The sequence below is a fragment of the Phragmites australis genome, chromosome 8 (genome assembly GCF_958298935.1).
Source record: "Phragmites australis chromosome 8, lpPhrAust1.1, whole genome shotgun sequence".
NCBI lineage: Eukaryota > Viridiplantae > Streptophyta > Magnoliopsida > Poales > Poaceae > Phragmites > Phragmites australis.
This window is the reverse complement of record NC_084928.1, coordinates 34,033,778-34,050,227: the sequence shown is the minus strand read 5'-3', so window position 1 is coordinate 34,050,227 and position 16,450 is coordinate 34,033,778. Positions and strand designations below refer to the sequence as shown.

At 50.4% G+C, this 16,450-nt stretch overlaps 1 protein-coding gene across 2 annotated transcripts; it reads left to right on the top strand.

Moving 5' to 3' along the window:
- Positions 1 to 9,044: 9,044 nt before the first annotated feature.
- LOC133927190 (phosphoglycerate kinase, cytosolic-like) lies at positions 9,045 to 12,770 on the top strand. 2 transcript variants are annotated; one of them, XM_062373525.1, is made up of 7 exons: positions 9,045 to 9,201; positions 9,301 to 9,508; positions 10,730 to 10,807; positions 10,921 to 11,181; positions 11,382 to 11,699; positions 12,111 to 12,269; positions 12,343 to 12,770. In XM_062373525.1, exons 2-7 carry the CDS (start codon positions 9,314 to 9,316, stop codon positions 12,535 to 12,537), a joined length of 1,206 nt encoding a protein of 401 aa, XP_062229509.1. In that variant the 5' UTR covers positions 9,045 to 9,201; positions 9,301 to 9,313; the 3' UTR covers positions 12,538 to 12,770. The 2 variants fall into 2 exon arrangements, with proteins under 2 accessions (XP_062229509.1, XP_062229510.1); XM_062373526.1 differs by having other exon boundaries at positions 9,053 to 9,207.
- Positions 12,771 to 16,450: the final 3,680 nt, after the last annotated feature.

The following is a 16,450-nucleotide window of genomic DNA, read 5'->3' as shown; positions in this document are numbered from 1 at the left end:
CTGGTGATGCCGCGGATAAACTGGAGCGCCGTGTTTTTGGTCACCTTGATGACTGGGACCGCCTTCGGCCACTTGGTAAATTTGTCGATAGCGACATATAGGTATGCATAGCCCCCGATTGCTCAGGGGAATGGACCCAGAATGTCCAAACCCCAGATCGCGAAAGGCCATGACAGGGGAATGGTATGAAGAACCTGAGCTGTCTGGTGAATCTGCTTTGCATGGAACTGGCACGCCCTGCAGCGCCGAACCAGCTCGGAAGCATCCTGGAGAGCTGTAGGCCAGTAGAAACCTTGCCGGAAGGCCTTCCCGACCAGCGTGCGGAACGATGAATGGCCACCGCACTCTCCCTCGTGGACCTCAGCGAGAAGATCGCCGCCTTCTGCCCGAGAGATGCATTTCATGAGTACACCTCCTGCGCTACGCCGGTAGAGATCCCCATCTACTATGGCATAGCGTCTGGACTGCCGAGGAATTCTTTCGGCAGACGCCTCATCCTCGGGTAGGAACTTTTCTTTCAAGTACCCTCGGATGTCAGACATCCACGAGGCATCTTGAGAACATTTGGCGAGCACAGCGCACTCACCGAGCGGCGGTGCCCTGACGGGGCTTCCCACTGAGGACACCGTCGGGGTCCCCTGAATTGAGTTCGAGGTTTCCCCTTCATCCTGTTCGGCAGGCATGACGGAAGGCCGTGCGAGTCTTTCTTCAAAGACTCCGGCAGGGACGCGCGCACGTGAGGAGGCCAGGCGAGAGAGCTCGTCGGCCAGAGCGTTGTCGCGGCGAGGGATGTGCCGCAACTCGAGGCCATCGAAGCGTCTCTCGAGCTTCCTGACCGCAGCCACGTACGCCGCCATTTGAGGATCTGTGCACTGGTACTCCTTGGATACCTGGTTGACGACCAGTTGGGAGTCCCCTTTGACCAGGAGGCGACGAATCCATAGCCCCACCGCAGCCCGGAGGCCGGCGATGAGACCTTCATACTCCGCCATGTTGTTGGATGCGCGGAACTGCAACTGCACGACGTACCGGAGCTCTTCACCTGTTGGGTATGTGAGAACCACTCTGGCCCCTGCGCCTTTAAGCGAGAGGGAGCCGTCGAAGTGCATGACCCAGTGCCCGGGCGCGTCGTGCCCGGGATACGCAGAGATCTCTTCCGGGACGATGTAGGGGATGGGCGTCCATTCTGCCAAGAAGTCGGAGAGCGCCTGGCTTTTGATTGCCTGGCGACTGACGAAGTGTAGGTCGAACTCCGCCAGCTCTACCGCCCATTTGACAACGCGCCTGGTGCCCTCCCGGTTCCGGAGAATGGGTCCCAGTGGATAAGTGGTAACCACCGAGACCTTGTGCGCCTGGAAGTAGTGGCGCAGCTTCCGGGAGGCAACGAGCACGGCATAGAGTAGCTTCTGCGCCTGGGGATATCTTGTCTTGGCTTCCCGGAGGACTTCGCTGACGAAGTACACCGGTCGCTGTACCCGGCGAGCCCGGACGGCGGCTCTACCCGGGGGGCTACCGCAGCCCCCAGGCTTGGCGGCACGGTCGGGGCTGGCCGGGCACTCGGGCTCGACTCCCTGGCCGGGATGAGTCGCGAGGATAGGCGAGTGGTCGGGGGCCTCTGGGAGCTGGGACCCAGCATCCGGCCCTGAACACTCGTCGCGCTCACCACTAGCACTACGCTCACGACCTGAGGTGTGGCCAAAACGTAGAGCAGTAGGGGCTCACCTTGAGAGGGAGCCACCACCACGGGTGGCGAAGTGAGGTACTTCTTTAGATCGCGGAAGGCCTGTTCGGCCTCCGGCGTCCAGTCGAAACGACCGGATTTCTTCAAAAGCTTGAAGAGGGGGAGTCCTCGCTCCCCGAGCTTGGAGATAAAGCGCCCGAGAGCTGCCATGCAGCCGGCGAGACGCTGGACCTCCTTGAGTCGAGCCGGGGGTCGCATCTGCTCGATGGCCTGGATCTTCTCCGGATTGACCTCGATTCCTCGGTCAGAAACCAAGAATCCAAGGAGCTTGCCCGCCGGTACCCCGAAGACACACTTCTCCGGGTTGAGCTTGAGGTGGGTAGAGCGGAGACTGTTGAAAGTCTCGGCAAGGTCCTCGAGTAGGGTGGCGCGGTCTCGGGTTTTGACCACGAGATCGTCGATGTAAGCCTCGACGTTGCGGCCAACCTGTGAGTCAAGAGTAATACGGATAGCACGCTGGACGGAGGATCCAGCGTTGCGCAGGCCGAAAGGCATTGACATGTAGCAATAAGTCCCCACCAGAATGGTAAAAGCTGTTTTTTCCTCGTCCTCTACGGCCATGCAAATCTGGTGATACCCAGAGTTTGCATCTAGAAAGCATAAAAGATCGCACCCCGCAGTTGAATCTATAATTTGATCAATGCGAGGTAAGGGGAAAGGATCTTTAGGGCAAGCCTTATTTAGGTCGGTGTAGTCCACGCACATGCGGAGCTTGCCGTTGGCCTTCGGGACGATGACTGGGTTTGCTAGCCAGTCGGGGTGGAGGACTTCTCGGATGAATCCGGCGTTGAGGAGCTTGCTGACCTACTCGCGGATAAACTCCTGGCGCTCTGGCGCCTGCCGCCGGACCTTCTGCTTCATCGGGCGGGCGTCCGGACGCACCGCCAAGTGATGCTCGATCACCTCCCTAGGGATCCCGGGCATGTCGGACGGTTGCCAGGCAAACACGTCTACGTTAGCCCGGAGGAAGGCGACGAGCGCGCTTTCCTATTTGCTGCCCAGGTCGCCGCCGATACGGACAACCTAGGTAGCGTCTTCGCCCACCACGACCTCCTTCGTTGGAACAGAGGTGTTGGCGGCGAGTCGGGGTTTGGATGAAGAGGATCCCGGGCCCCCTGTAGAGCCATCGACCTCGGCCTGCGCTGAGACCAGAGCCATGTATGACTGTTCAGCGCAGGAGACGGCGCCGCTGGAATCGGAGATCACAGAGATGGAGCCTGCGGGGCCGGGCATCTTAACCGTAAGGTATGCATAATGCACGACCATCATAAACTTGGCGAGCGCCGGACGCCCGAGGATGGCGTTGTAGGGGAGAGGGAGCTCCGCGACGTCGAAGAGGACGCACTCCGTGCGGAAGTTGTCCCGGCTCCCGAACGTGACAGGCAACTCAACCTGCCCGAGGGGCAGGGAGTGCCCAGGGGTCACTCCACAGAAAGGGAGCGACGGCTTTAGGCGTCGGGAAGACACCTGCAGCTTCTCAAAAGCCTCCTTGGAAAGGAGGTTGAGGCCGGCACCACCGTCGATCAGCACCCTGCCGACCTTGACATTGCAGATAGTGGGGGACACTACCAGAGGTAGTCGCCCCACGGCTGCAGTACTGGTGGGGTGATCAGCCATGCTGAACGTGATCGAAGTATCCGACAAACTTAGGGGCCTTGCGGCCTCCTCGCTCGGGGTTGCCGAGCACACCTCGCGTCGCATGACCTTGATGCCACGGCGCGAGAAAGGCGTGTACGCGCCCCCGTCGATGAAGGCGACGGTGTGCTCGGGCTCCTGGAAGCCGAGCTCGGCGTTGTCGGGGGCAACCTCAGTATCGCCTCCTCCACGGGACTCGTCGCGCTCCCTCTGGCGCTGCTCCACGAGTCCTTTGACCGTACGACACTCCGTGAGGTCGTGCCACCTGGTCTGGTGTATGGGACACCATTTACCTGGCTCGGGCCCCGTGGGAGCGGGGGCCCTCGCTGGAGCAGGAGCTCGGCCGGGGGCCGGGGCTCTTGCTGGAGCCGGTGCCCTTGCTGGAGCCGGGGCCCTTGTAGGCACGGAGGCCCGAGGAGGAGCCCGAGCAGGGGCCCTGACGGGGCGTCGATCGACACCCGGCCGGCGCTCTTGCCGGTGATCGGGCTCTTGCGGCACCCTGTGAACGGGGACCTGGGTTGGCTCAACGGGAGCGGCCTCGCGCTTCCTTCTCTTCTTCTTTTCCCGCTTGTCGGAGCGGGAAGAACTTGGCTGGTCGGAGGCGGGGCGAGGAGCATGCCACGCCCTGGCCTCCGCAGCCTTGGCACACTTATCGGCCAGTGCGAAGAGTTCCGCAGTGGTCTCGATCTCGTGCGTACCTAGCTTTTCGAGCATCCGCTCATCGCGGACGCCCTGCCGGAAAGCAACAATAACAGCATGGGGGGTCACTCGTGGAATGGTGTTGCGAACCTGGCTGAAGCGCTGTATAAAGCGCCGTAGCGTCTCCCCTTCCTGCTGTTGGACGGCGTGAAGGTCGCACTCCAAACCGGGACGCGTAAACGTGCCCTGAAAGTTGGCCACGAACTGGTGGCACAGGTCATCCCAGGAGCCGATAGACCCTGGGGGTAAGTTCATAAGCCAAGAGCGGGCGGAGCCCCTCAGGGCAACATGAAAGTAGTTTGCCATCACCTTTTCGTTGCCTTCGGCCGCTTGGACGGCCGTTGTGTAGATCTGGAGGAACTCGACGGGGTCGATGGACCCGTCGTACTTCTCCGGCAGCTCGGGGCGGAACTTGGAAGGCCACCTGACCCGGCGGAGCTCGGCGATGAAGGCACGGCAGCCGGTGCCGTACCCCGCAGCGCGAGCGGGGGTCCTCGGTGGCGAGTGGCGGCGAGCCGGGGATCCCCGGTGGCCTTGGGCCGGGAGAGAGGAAGCCTGGTCCTCTGCCCCGACCCCCTGCCGGGTCTCCCGCTGACGCTCGAGAGTAACTCGGGCATCCTCGTGGCCCCTCCGCTCGTCAAGGCGCAAACGAAGGTCCCGGGCTTCAGACACGACCAAGGGGACAGCACTCCGCCTGGAGACCCCTTGGCCCGTGCGGGTGTTGCCCGTTGAGGAGCCGGCTCTGGCGGCACCATGCTGGGAAGTGGTGCGAGGACTCCCGACCTGCACCTGACGACGAGCAGTGCCGACCAAAGCGACGACATCTTGTATCCACCGGCCTTTCGGAGTGTTCGGCGTGGCCTGAACGGGCGGGTGCCTAAGGAGAGCATGTGCTGCAAGCAGCGTGCTCCCTGGGCTGGCCTTGCTGAAAGCGAGCCTGCGTCGAGGTGGCACCCGACGCGGTCCAGAGGCGGATCTAGCGGCCGGGGTCCCGACCACCTGCTGGGGGTCGGAAAATGCGTCGGCAGCAGCGGCGGCGGCCCTGATGGGCCCAGCGCCTTGATCCCCTTGAGCGGAAAAAACCACGCACGTGGATGGCGGCTGCTGCTGGTACGCAGCAGCGACTGGGCTCCCTCTGGTGTCGGGCAGCGCTCCGTCACTGGAAGTGGAGCCGGAACGCTGGAGACGGTGCCCACCGGCCATCTTTTCCTGTGGGAAAAAAGCGAAACAAACAATCCAGGGATATTCCCCCCTACCTGGCGCGCCAGCTGTCGGAGGATGAACTCCTGTCGCAGGGATCCCGAGAGACCCGCTTTTTAGAGATTCGGCCGGGGGGATGATCCTGAGCGAGCTTGTTTGGGAAATAAGCGGGAAACGGAAATAAATGCGGTGGCTGGTGGGAGATAATCGTCCTAGTGCGAGAAAGATGGGTGCACCGGGGTTTAGACAGGTTCGGGCCGCACGGGGGCGTAACACCCTACTCCTGTGTAAGTGCTATATCTATCATCGAAGGGAATTCTTCAAGGATGTATCTGGTTACAAGAGAGAGCAGCTTACAGAGAGCTTGAGGCTCTCGTGTTCTAGCTTGGCTTGAATTGGTTCGAGCGTCTGCGTGCTCTTTCTTTTTTCACACACCCTTTTACGTGTTCTCCATCCTTTCCTTTTATAGGCGCGCCGACCTCGACATATCCTGAATGGGAAAGAGGGGGTGCGAGTGCCAAGGTGCCACGGAGAAAGGCGTCATCATTCTGTCTTGGCGAAGTGACAGGGGTGGTGAAAAAATGCGGCGCGCATCCGACCACCCGCCACTGTGGATGCCCTCGGGCGCCATAAAGGGGGCCCACCGGGCAGCCTCAGAGGTGCCCGGTGCGCCCACCCTATCTTGTCTTTCTGCCAGGGCAGGGTGGTAGGCGGAGCGCTTCGATTCTGGCAACGTTATCCCGAGGCACCCGGATGAAACGGGACGGGACCCGTGCATTTAATGGACCCACGCCCCCCTGCCAGTGCATGGCAGGGTCTGACACTGGGGCGTGGGCAGCTGAGAATGTCAGGATGTCAGGATGTTAGGCCGCGCGTGCTTATTAAATGCGGCATTGGGCCTTTGACTGGCTGACCCCCCGACGATGGGACCCTTCGGGTCATCGGACGGTCTTGCGCGAACCTTCGGGGAACCGAGTCCTCGGGGGCTGCCACGTGCAGCCCCGAGCACTCTCTCCCGAGCACTTCGGTGGGACCTTCGGGGAACCGAGTCTTCGGGGGCTGCCACGTGCAGCCCCGAGCACTCTCTCCCGAGTACTTGGGTGAGACCTTCGGGGAACCGAGTCCTCGGGGGCTGCCACGTGCAGCCCCGAGCACTCTCTCCCGAGTACTTGGGTGAGACCTTCGGGGCACCGAGTCCTCGGGGGCTGCCACGTGCATCCCCGAGCACTCTCTCCCGAGCACTTCGGTGAGACCTTCGGGGAACCGAGTCCTCGGGGGCTGCCACGTGCAGTCCCGAGCACTCTCTCCCGAGCACTTCGGTGTTTGGATCATCGGGGGACTACAGTACTCGGGGGTAAGTGAGAAACCTTCCGAGCACTTTCTTCCCGGTACTTGGACTCTGCGGATCGTCGGGGAACTGGGGTGCTTGGGAGCCTAAAGGCCACGGCCCCGAGCACCTTTCCCCGGGACTTAGTTTCTTCTTATCCAGCAGGATGGATCTCGCGGGATGGTGACATGTGGCTGATGGCCGGCTCGATCTCGGGATTCAGGGACCCCTGGTTCCTAATACACCGACAACCATCCTCATAGAACATTACGGATCCCCACAAATAAGATGAGTTTTCATACTATTGAAGTTTAGTGCCTCCCTGTTAAAAATGGTTGCCTGGTTTTTTTCATCTACTAGTAAATACTCTATTATCAAAACTTACTACTACCAAGAAGATATTATGTATGAAACGGTCAGTGGTTGATTTTCAAACCATATTGAACAGAGTAACAAGTCCTTCAGGTTATCATCCTTTGTGAGGAGTCTTTTAGCACTACTAAACTCCGAGTCTCTAACTCTTCTAGCATTCTGTAAATAGTTTCCTTTGTGAGGTAAGTCACTTCCTGGCGTGTCTTTTCGAACCGCTCTAGTGCAGAAGAAAGCGAGGCATTGGCATCCTGGGAAGGCCTTAACCTAGTGGCAGACTGGATACAAAACCGGTGATTATGGAGTCTGATTACTCGTCAGTGATTTCCTTCCTAACGTCACCCACTGAAGAAAGATCGAAGCGGAGCATGTTGTTATGAGAGATCAAGGCTATTATGCAAATATTGCCTGAGTTCAATCTTAGACGCCATGTTTAGACAGAGAGTAATAAAGTTGTACATGACTACATGAGTTAGCACAATTAGCTATTAGAACGGTGCACTGTGTGGGGGAGATTATATACACCTTAGTGTGTTAGGGTACTATTGTTGAACGATTGTAACATCTATATCCTTGATCAATAAAACTCTCTTGACGCGAAAAAGAAAATAGTTTCCTTTGGAGTGGTGCGGACTATAGAACGGATAGGGGTGGCAAATGAACAGGTGGGTTTGCATATCTATGGGTTCTATGTCCGATAGATTTGAGTTTATGTTTTATTTTTCATCCACGGATCTAACGAGTCAAGTATTTAAAATAGGTCGGGTTGAGCTTGAGTTCTATTTTTCACCCGTGGGTATGCGCGGGTCACCTAAATCTTACTACATGCCCAGTCGCCCCGGCCAGTCACAGCCCACGGCCCAACACTTCTGCCAAACTGCAACGATCAATTGAGGCTCAGTAGTCCAGCACCCCGCACCATTACCCACCTAAATCTAATTCCCCTAACAGGCTGACCCCATTCACTCGTCGTCTGCTGTCTGCGTCGCCCTGCATTCGTCGTCTGCCAATGTCGAGGCTTCAGATGGCCTCCTTCAGCACCGCCACCCCCCACAACGAGCCTTCAGCGATGAAGTCGAGCACAAAGGTCCACACCTCATGGACCTTGGGTTGCTTGGCCTTGATCTCGACGACCACCACGACGAGCTTGTTCAGATTGCGGCTGACGAGGACGAGCCCAAGCTCGACCATGGCGAGGCGGAACATGATGGCACCGCCGATGCCGTTGGTGGCGCCGATGAAGACGGTCGAGGTCTCATAGCGGTCGTGACGTGCCACCGCCCCCTTTAGATTGCAACCTTCCCATCTACATCGGCTCCTCCCTCCTGACCATCTACCGTCCACACCGCCCCCTTCGTCCCCATTCACCATCCATGCCACCCTCTTCGCCGAGAAAATTAATCATTTGACACCCAAAACATATTGTAATTATCCACTGAGGATAACACATGAGCCATTCTGAGTCTATGCAAGTGGATCCAATGTCAATTTAGCTGATACTCTAATATTTTAGATGTCAAATGATCAAATCTTTTCTCTCCACCGCCATCTATGAGTGTGACGGCTGAGTGGACAAGAGAAGGGAGAAGGCGTGACCACATGATGATTAATCCTATCCACTAGATTCAGATGCCAATTTTTATCTGTACACACTTTCATATTTGAATCAGATTAAAACTCACGGTTTCATGTTAAACATGGTTTTACTTCTATCCTTACTCTCTCTGATCCATTGCTATCGTAACTATAGACCAAATTCCAGCAAGCCGGACGGATCACATGAAGCGGAAACAACGAGAACCACTTGCTTGTCCACAACCATGTCAAAGCAAATTTCCACGCATCACACTTCAGAAGCTTCTTGTCATTTTTATCAATAAATAAATAAAAAGAAGAAAAGGACCAATACCTTTTTGATCCAATCAATCTGGACCGTCCATACTCCTCCCAGCCCCAGGCCACCCCGTTAATCCGCGTGTGCAAACCCACGGCGCCGCACACATGTACCCTCGTGCGCTGGCGTCGCCCATAACGCTTGGCCACTGACTTCCGGGACCCACATAAATTCCTGGCGGCGGCCCCAGTTTAGCGACGAGCCTCTTCCACACCGCTATAAAGAAAGCTTGGCAGTTGGCACCTTCCCGTGCCTTCCTCGTATCCAAAGCTGCTTCTTTTCTTCCCACCTCGCACCCAAATCAGTCCCCCGACAAATTCGATCAATCTTCTCCTGGTAGAGGTTTCTATTCTTCCCGATCAGTACAATTCAGTTGGTGCCTGGCGTCGTGGGCGAATCGTTTTTGTGACTTTTTCGGTGTCGGATTTGGTGCAGGGTTTAGGGAGAAATGGCGACAAAGAGGAGCGTCGGCACCCTGACGGAGGCGGATCTGAAGGGGAAGAAGGTGTTCCTCCGCGCCGATCTGAACGTGCCTCTGGATGACAACCAGAAGATCACCGACGACACCCGCATCCGCGCGTCCGTGCCCACCATCAAGTTCTTGATGGAGAAGGGCGCCAAGGTCATCCTGGCCAGCCATCTGGTGAGCAGTGATTTCCTGTTCTGTGCCTACTAGGTTGCTTTTGTCGAAATTTGTATTCGAGGTGTGAGATTGGATGCTCCTTTGGGCGATTGGGTCTGCTGTATCATTGCGGGTATAGTTCTCTGTAAGATTGTAGTATCGATATCAGTTATTCAGGAAGGAGAAGGGTAGGCTTGCAGATGAACTCTATTTATGTGTAAAAATCTAAAATTAGACAACATACCTAAGTGTATTTGTCGAAATAAACAACATGTAGTCGTATTTATTAATTTACCATGTACCGAAATAAACAAAATGTACCGCGTCCATTTTCGGTACACCGTGTGCTGAATACGGATACTAAATTAATAAATACGACTATATGTTGTCTAGTTCGGCAAATACGTTCATATATGTTGTCTAACTTTGGATTTTTGCCGTCAAAGCTATCATCACTTTTATATCTTAGCTTGGTCGCAGTATTAGTGAGGGTGATGATTTCACCAAAAAAAAAAAGGAAACTTGGGTTGATAACGGTGCATGGTGCAAAACTCCATTTTTAACTTGAATATGCACGTTTGATTAGTCATGTATTGGTAAACATGTTCGTTAATTGTCATAAGTTATCAAAATTCAAAGCCATCTCCGTAACGTTGTGGTTGTGGTATTTAGTTTGAGTGTTTGACCAGTGTCAGCTGTTCAACCTTACGTGGGCACTTCTTTTTTAATGACGCAGTTGGTTATTAACTTTGTAACTAAGGCCCAGCAACCAAGACATTATGTGTTGGATTCCTGGAAACCAACAATAAACCTACATAAATTGTAACTGGTGGCACGAATTGTGGCCATCAGCCAAGACACGGATACCATACTGTTGGACCAGCCACCAGTTAAAGGCCATGTTTGTTTGCCCTTGATTGTGGATTCTACAAACAAACGGCCAGATTTTGAAAGTGGATTCTGTAAATATATAATTGGATTATAGTACAATCCACTCAAGGTGAGCTTCTACAATCCACAATCCAGAACCCAAGGAGGGAAACAAACAGGGCCTTAGTAATCTGATGTGAATTTCAACTTTTAGGTCAACCTAAACTGAAACTTAACTTTCCATTATAAACTAAAAAATATAGCACATAAAGTTACTTTATGCTTTGGAAAAACGTTTTTTCCCTCCCTTTTGATGTTTAACTGCATAAGTGTCTCTCTTCACTCTAATACAAGCAACTATTACCTTTTCAGGGACGTCCAAAAGGTGTTACTCCCAAGTACAGCTTGAAGCCTCTTGTCCCACGCTTGTCTGAACTCCTCGGAGTCGATGTATGTGTTACAAAAGATAATTCATGTTTGTTCTTTTACATAGTATGGAACATTGGAACGGATTAAAAACTCATATTATATTTCCTTCATTTGCTTATGTACATTGATAAAAGGTTGTGATGGCCAATGACTGCATTGGTGAGGAAGTTCAGAAGCTGGCTGCTTCTATACCAGATGGAGGCGTTCTGCTTCTAGAAAATGTTAGGTTCCACAAGGAGGAAGAGAAGAACGACCCTGAGTTTGCCAAGAAGCTGGCATCTGTTGCTGATCTCTATGTAAATGATGCCTTTGGTACGGCACACAGAGCCCATGCTTCAACAGAGGGAGTTACCAAGTATTTGAAGCCTGCTGTTGCTGGCTTCCTTATGCAGAAGGTATTTGCTGAAGTTAATAAGTGTTCTTGATTTTTATATACTCCATTGTGATGAATCAGTACTGCTTTTCCTTTTCAAGTTGCAAGCTCCTGATGACTGTACAATGACTGAGCATCAACTTCTAATGATCTACAACTTTATTTTCTCGAGAGGTTTTGCAATATAGTTTTCAACTTTTAACTAGAGCTCTAAAATTTTAGGAACTTGACTACCTTGTTGGCGCTGTTGCCAACCCAAAGAAGCCATTCGCTGCAATTGTCGGTGGATCCAAGGTGTCAACGAAGATTGGGGTGATTGAATCTCTTTTGGCGAAAGTTGACATTCTCATCCTTGGTGGTGGTATGATCTTTACATTTTACAAGGCTCAGGGATATGCTGTTGGAAAATCTCTTGTGGAGGAAGACAAGCTTGAACTAGCAACCTCACTTATTGAAAAAGCCAAGTCAAAGGGAGTCTCTCTCTTACTTCCCACTGATGTTGTAGTGGCTGACAAGTTCGCCGCAGATGCTGAGAGCAAGGTATGCTCATGTAAATGATGCCCTGTCAGAATTTCACTTAATTGCAAATGTCATATGAGCCTATATACAGTCTCTTGTTGAACTAATGTGTAACAACATAATGTAGAACCTGCACCAACAAATTTCTGTTGAAATGAACCATATACTTGATAGGCATGATTCTCAAATTGTACATGTGGATGCACCATGGAAACTCTAGATAGGCATGATTCTCAAATCATATACATGTGGATGCACCATGGAAACTCTAGATAGGCATGATTCTCAAATTGTACTATGTCCGTCTGGTAAAAAGTGGCAATGTTCATACCAAGTTGCCTGGTAGATGGATGGAAAAATTAGCAACACATTTTGTACGTATTTTATTATCCAGTACCTTGTACTCATGCTGACATCTGACAACATTTGCAGATTGTTCCTGCATCTTCTATCCCTGATGGTTGGATGGGCCTTGATATTGGCCCTGACTCCATCAAAACTTTCAGTGAAACTTTGGATACCACCAAGACTGTCATCTGGAATGGACCTATGGGAGTTTTCGAGTTTGAGAAGTTTGCAGCTGGCACTGATGTGAGTAATACCTTGCATACGTAGTTATTTGTGTCCCTGTGTTTTCTAGCTAAATGTGTCCCTCTTTGTTCAGGCGATTGCCAAGAAGTTAGCTGAAATCACTGCGAAAGGGGCCACAACCATCATTGGAGGTGGCGACTCTGTTGCTGCTGTTGAGAAGGCCGGGTTGGCGGACAAGATGAGCCACATCTCAACCGGTGGTGGTGCGAGCTTGGAGCTGTTGGAAGGCAAGACCCTCCCGGGTGTCCTTGCTCTTGACGACGCATAGGCTGGTACTGGTGTCGTGTAAAAATTCAAGTCCTCGCCTGCTGTCCAGGACTTGAAATAGGTTTCTCTTCGAGTGTTGCTACATGAGCAGTGAATAAATTTGGCTTCCATGGGCATGAGAGATGTGCCCGGAACCAACAGACTTCCATGGACGTGCTCTCTCGGGCGCTGAAGTCGTTTTCTTTTGCTGTGGGTATTTCCAACACTTAAATTGGGTACATGTTGTGTTTGGACTGTGGATGCCAGCCACTCGGTTCGGTGCTTCACGGATTTGTTGGCGATGTGCTTGTGTACTCACGTGTTGGGTCGTTGCTTCAAGATCCTTTCTTGAAGGAATTTGTTCGCTTCTATCTACTTCTTGTGATCGAATTCATAAGCCAAGACGCAGTTGGACCTGACACCAGGCAATCAATCAGCTTTGGTTAGATTGCCTCCATGTAGCCGGTTATTGGTCACCTGGAACGGACGTTACTCCATTGTCTGTTCATCTCTGTTCGTAAACATATAAACATACGACGTCCAATAAACGATGCAGTAGCTGAATCTCTCCAGCTTTGATCATTAATTTAAGAAAAATCATTTGGACTGGTCTTATAGACTATCTTATAGCATCGGGACATAATATCATGGGATTTGTCGTGAAAAATTATTTTCGTGAAATAGTAGTTTTGTAATGTTTATTATCATTTCATAGGAAAAGTAGCAGTTGGGATTGCATACCAGAGACGCGTCGGTGTTAAAAACATAATTCATGCTTCTTTTCCAACTAGCTTCTCTCCATAGCATTAATTATTCCACAGAAGATATGGTAAAAAAAAATACTTCTGGCAGCATGGCTCATTTTGCAGTCTAATAGCGTGCACGTGTTGTCTTTTAGGTTGTTTTTAGCCTCAATGAAAAATTAAACGACTAATCTAGGTACTAAGTTGTCTGTTAGGTGTCTATATGACACGGTGAGATCTTTTAAGGATCTACTACCGTCGTTCTTTTTCTATTTATCCTTTTAGAATCCAAACAGTCAACTTTTAAAAGTTTAACCTCTAATACGTTTGAAACTATCAAGATTGGCTATATAAAAAATTATATAATTAGATTTGTCTTTAGAAAAAAATTTATAATAATATAATTTTATTAATATATATTGATACAATGTTATGAGAAATAGTAGTCAAAAGACTCTTAAAGACCGTGAAAAAACAAAAGGATAAATAAAAAAGAACGGAGGTAATATCTATTAGTCAGTCAGCTGAAAATGAAAAAAAAAATCAGTTACCACTCTGTTCAATTAGGTGGCTTCCAATGGATCCTCCATCCTCACCTTTCTTTTGCTAATTTCAATCGATTGCAATTTAGCAAAACTGATTTTTTTTAATTATCTCACTAGTTATCCTTGTGTGTGATCTCACAAATCCATGTGATAAACTTGTGAGAAAAGATCTAAAATCATATAAACTTGTGTTTTTGTTGGGAACACTACTACATAACATGTCATAAGTAACACATTATCAGTGTCATTTGTGCAAAAATCGCTATTGAAGACGTATCAATGCCGGTTGTTAAACTCATGCGCGTGAACAATGGCTGAGGTGCTAAGAACCGGCACTGAATCAGTATCGGTTCGTAGCTGGAATCGGCACTGATACATCAGTACTAGTTCTAGCCACGAACTGACACTTATAGTGACTTTTCAGTACTGGTTCGTGCCACAACCGGTATTGATAATGAAGGGACTATCAGTACCGATTCGAGTCACGAACCGCCACTGATAATTGATGACAACCGATTTTTCAAAATTCATAACTTTTTCATACGGTGTCACATGGAGATAAATTTTATATGAAAATTATAGTTTTCGATGAGATCTATAACTTTGTAGTTGACAACCTTTTCATTTGAAGTAATTTAGATGTTGAAATAATCATGACAAACTTTTGATAGGAGGGGTCAAAAGAAAAATATCTCGTAGTGCTATCAGCAATGAGAAATAGGTGAGATGGTAAGAAACGTACGCGCGAGGGAGGAGGTCGCGGTTTTGAATCCAACGGAACGCACATGCGTGGAAAAATACGGCGACGGCATGTGCGTGTGGAGTAGCTCGGGTCTCGATCACTGGTTGGTTGCAAAAAAAATCCATATTTTTGCCTTCAAAATGTCGATTTTTGGAACCGACTATCAGTGTCGGTTCCAGTTAAGAACCGGCACTGATAGCACTTTCAGTGTCAGTTCCAGAACCGGTACGAAAAATTGGTGACTATCAATACTGAGTAATCAGTACCAATTAAAGAACCGCCACTGACGACGATTTTAAACTAGCACTAATGACCTATTATGTGGTAATGGGACCCCATAAATTCTTCAATGGGGATGGGGAAGTGATATTGCGCCTGATAGCAAATTAGGAATAGGACGAGAAGAAATTATTAATGGGAAACGTTGCCATCCTTATACGTATTTGACTCTAGCAAGTTTTCGAACTATGTTGCTAGGATGGCAGGCTACATTTTTGTTGAGAGCTACCCGGGAAGCCTCTAATGAATGATTAGTTAGTTAATCAGCCAGTGGTTGTTGGCATCGAAGCATACGCACTCAAACAAGTTACCTAAACCATACGGCTAGCATCACTAGTTTGTTGAGAGCCACAACAAGTGGAACCCAATCAATGGTGTAGCTAATCAGCGATGGCCGTCCGCATTGACGTTTATGGATTAGATCTTTGAATTATCATCATGGGTCCATGACTATGGCATCATCATATACAGTAAGCTATGGGCAAGATCCACATGGTTATAGCTAATAGATCGCCTAGCTGTAGGGGCTAGCGAGTTCAATCTGCTTTCTGAGTAGACAGTGATTGTGGCAATTTGCTTACGTGTTGTTGTTATCAATCCAATGGCGCGAATGTAATCTTGAAAACGGATTGTAGTAACTTATTCATGCCTCCTAATCTCAGACTCCTGAAATCAAGATCGATGTCTCAAGCGATGGGTGTGAACGTCTATCTTTTTCGCCGGCAAATTTTCTCCAACAGGATTCTCCATTTCTAGACTTAGAGGGAGGTCGGCGAGCCGGCCCAATGGAGGAGGTAGGTGCGGGGGTAGGGGCAGCAGGGATTATCTGCGGGTGACAGAGGATCGTTGGATGGGCTGGAGTCGGGGCAAGGAAGCTTCAAAATGGAGAGGTTAGTGCGGTGGCGGGGCTCGCTGGAGACGACGGGAGGAGGGCGGGGGAGGAGGTCCGTATCTGTCGGGAGGTTGAAATAACTGAGTCATTAGATACTTAACCAACGGCTCACAGCCAAAACCTAAAAATATTAAAAACCATCATGTTGAAATATAGCATTGCCCTAACTTTTTTTCTCCACTTAATCCAAAGACCCATAGTCCCCTGCACATTCAAGAAAAAATAGCTAATAGATTGCAAAGAACTCATGAGTAGACTAGTGAACTCGTGAGCCAAATGAGGCGAAAAACTCATTGGAGCTAATTGAGCGATCAAAGCTATATTTATACGAGGAAGGATATAAAGACACAATCGTGTGGTTGTGTGGTTTAGCTATTAGTCCAACTTCCTTGGAATGTTCTCCCTTGTTATGTAACGATTGTTTATTGTAGTGCAAATGATAGGTGATATATATGCACACGTAGGGTAACCTAAAGGAAGGGGGCATAGGTCCCCACCCATTTTTTTGGAAAACCACTGGCTGTTCATCAAAGATTGCTCATTATAGCTCTCAACAAACTTATAGCCAGGAATCCTAGCTGCATGGTTAGACAACTCTATTGTTGAGGATTGTTGTATAATGTGAAATTCAAGTTTTCATTATAGCTAATAAACGCATCCATGTTGTATTATGAAAAATAGGTGCATGTGACTCAAACAAGTTGCCTAACCATGTGGCTAGGATTACTGGCTAC

What these genes read in the sequence shown, in the direction of transcription:
- LOC133927190 (XM_062373525.1), top strand. Translation starts at nt 9,314, where the DNA reads ATGGCGACAAAGAGGAGCGTCGGCACCCTGACGGAGGCGGATCTGAAG. An exon ending in CTGAACTCCTCGGAGTCGAT is followed by an intron (nt 10,808 to 10,920) that starts GTATGTGTTACA and finishes CATTGATAAAAG; the next exon opens with GTTGTGATGGCCAATGACTG. An exon ending in CTGGCTTCCTTATGCAGAAG is followed by an intron (nt 11,182 to 11,381) that starts GTATTTGCTGAA and finishes CTAAAATTTTAG; the next exon opens with GAACTTGACTACCTTGTTGG.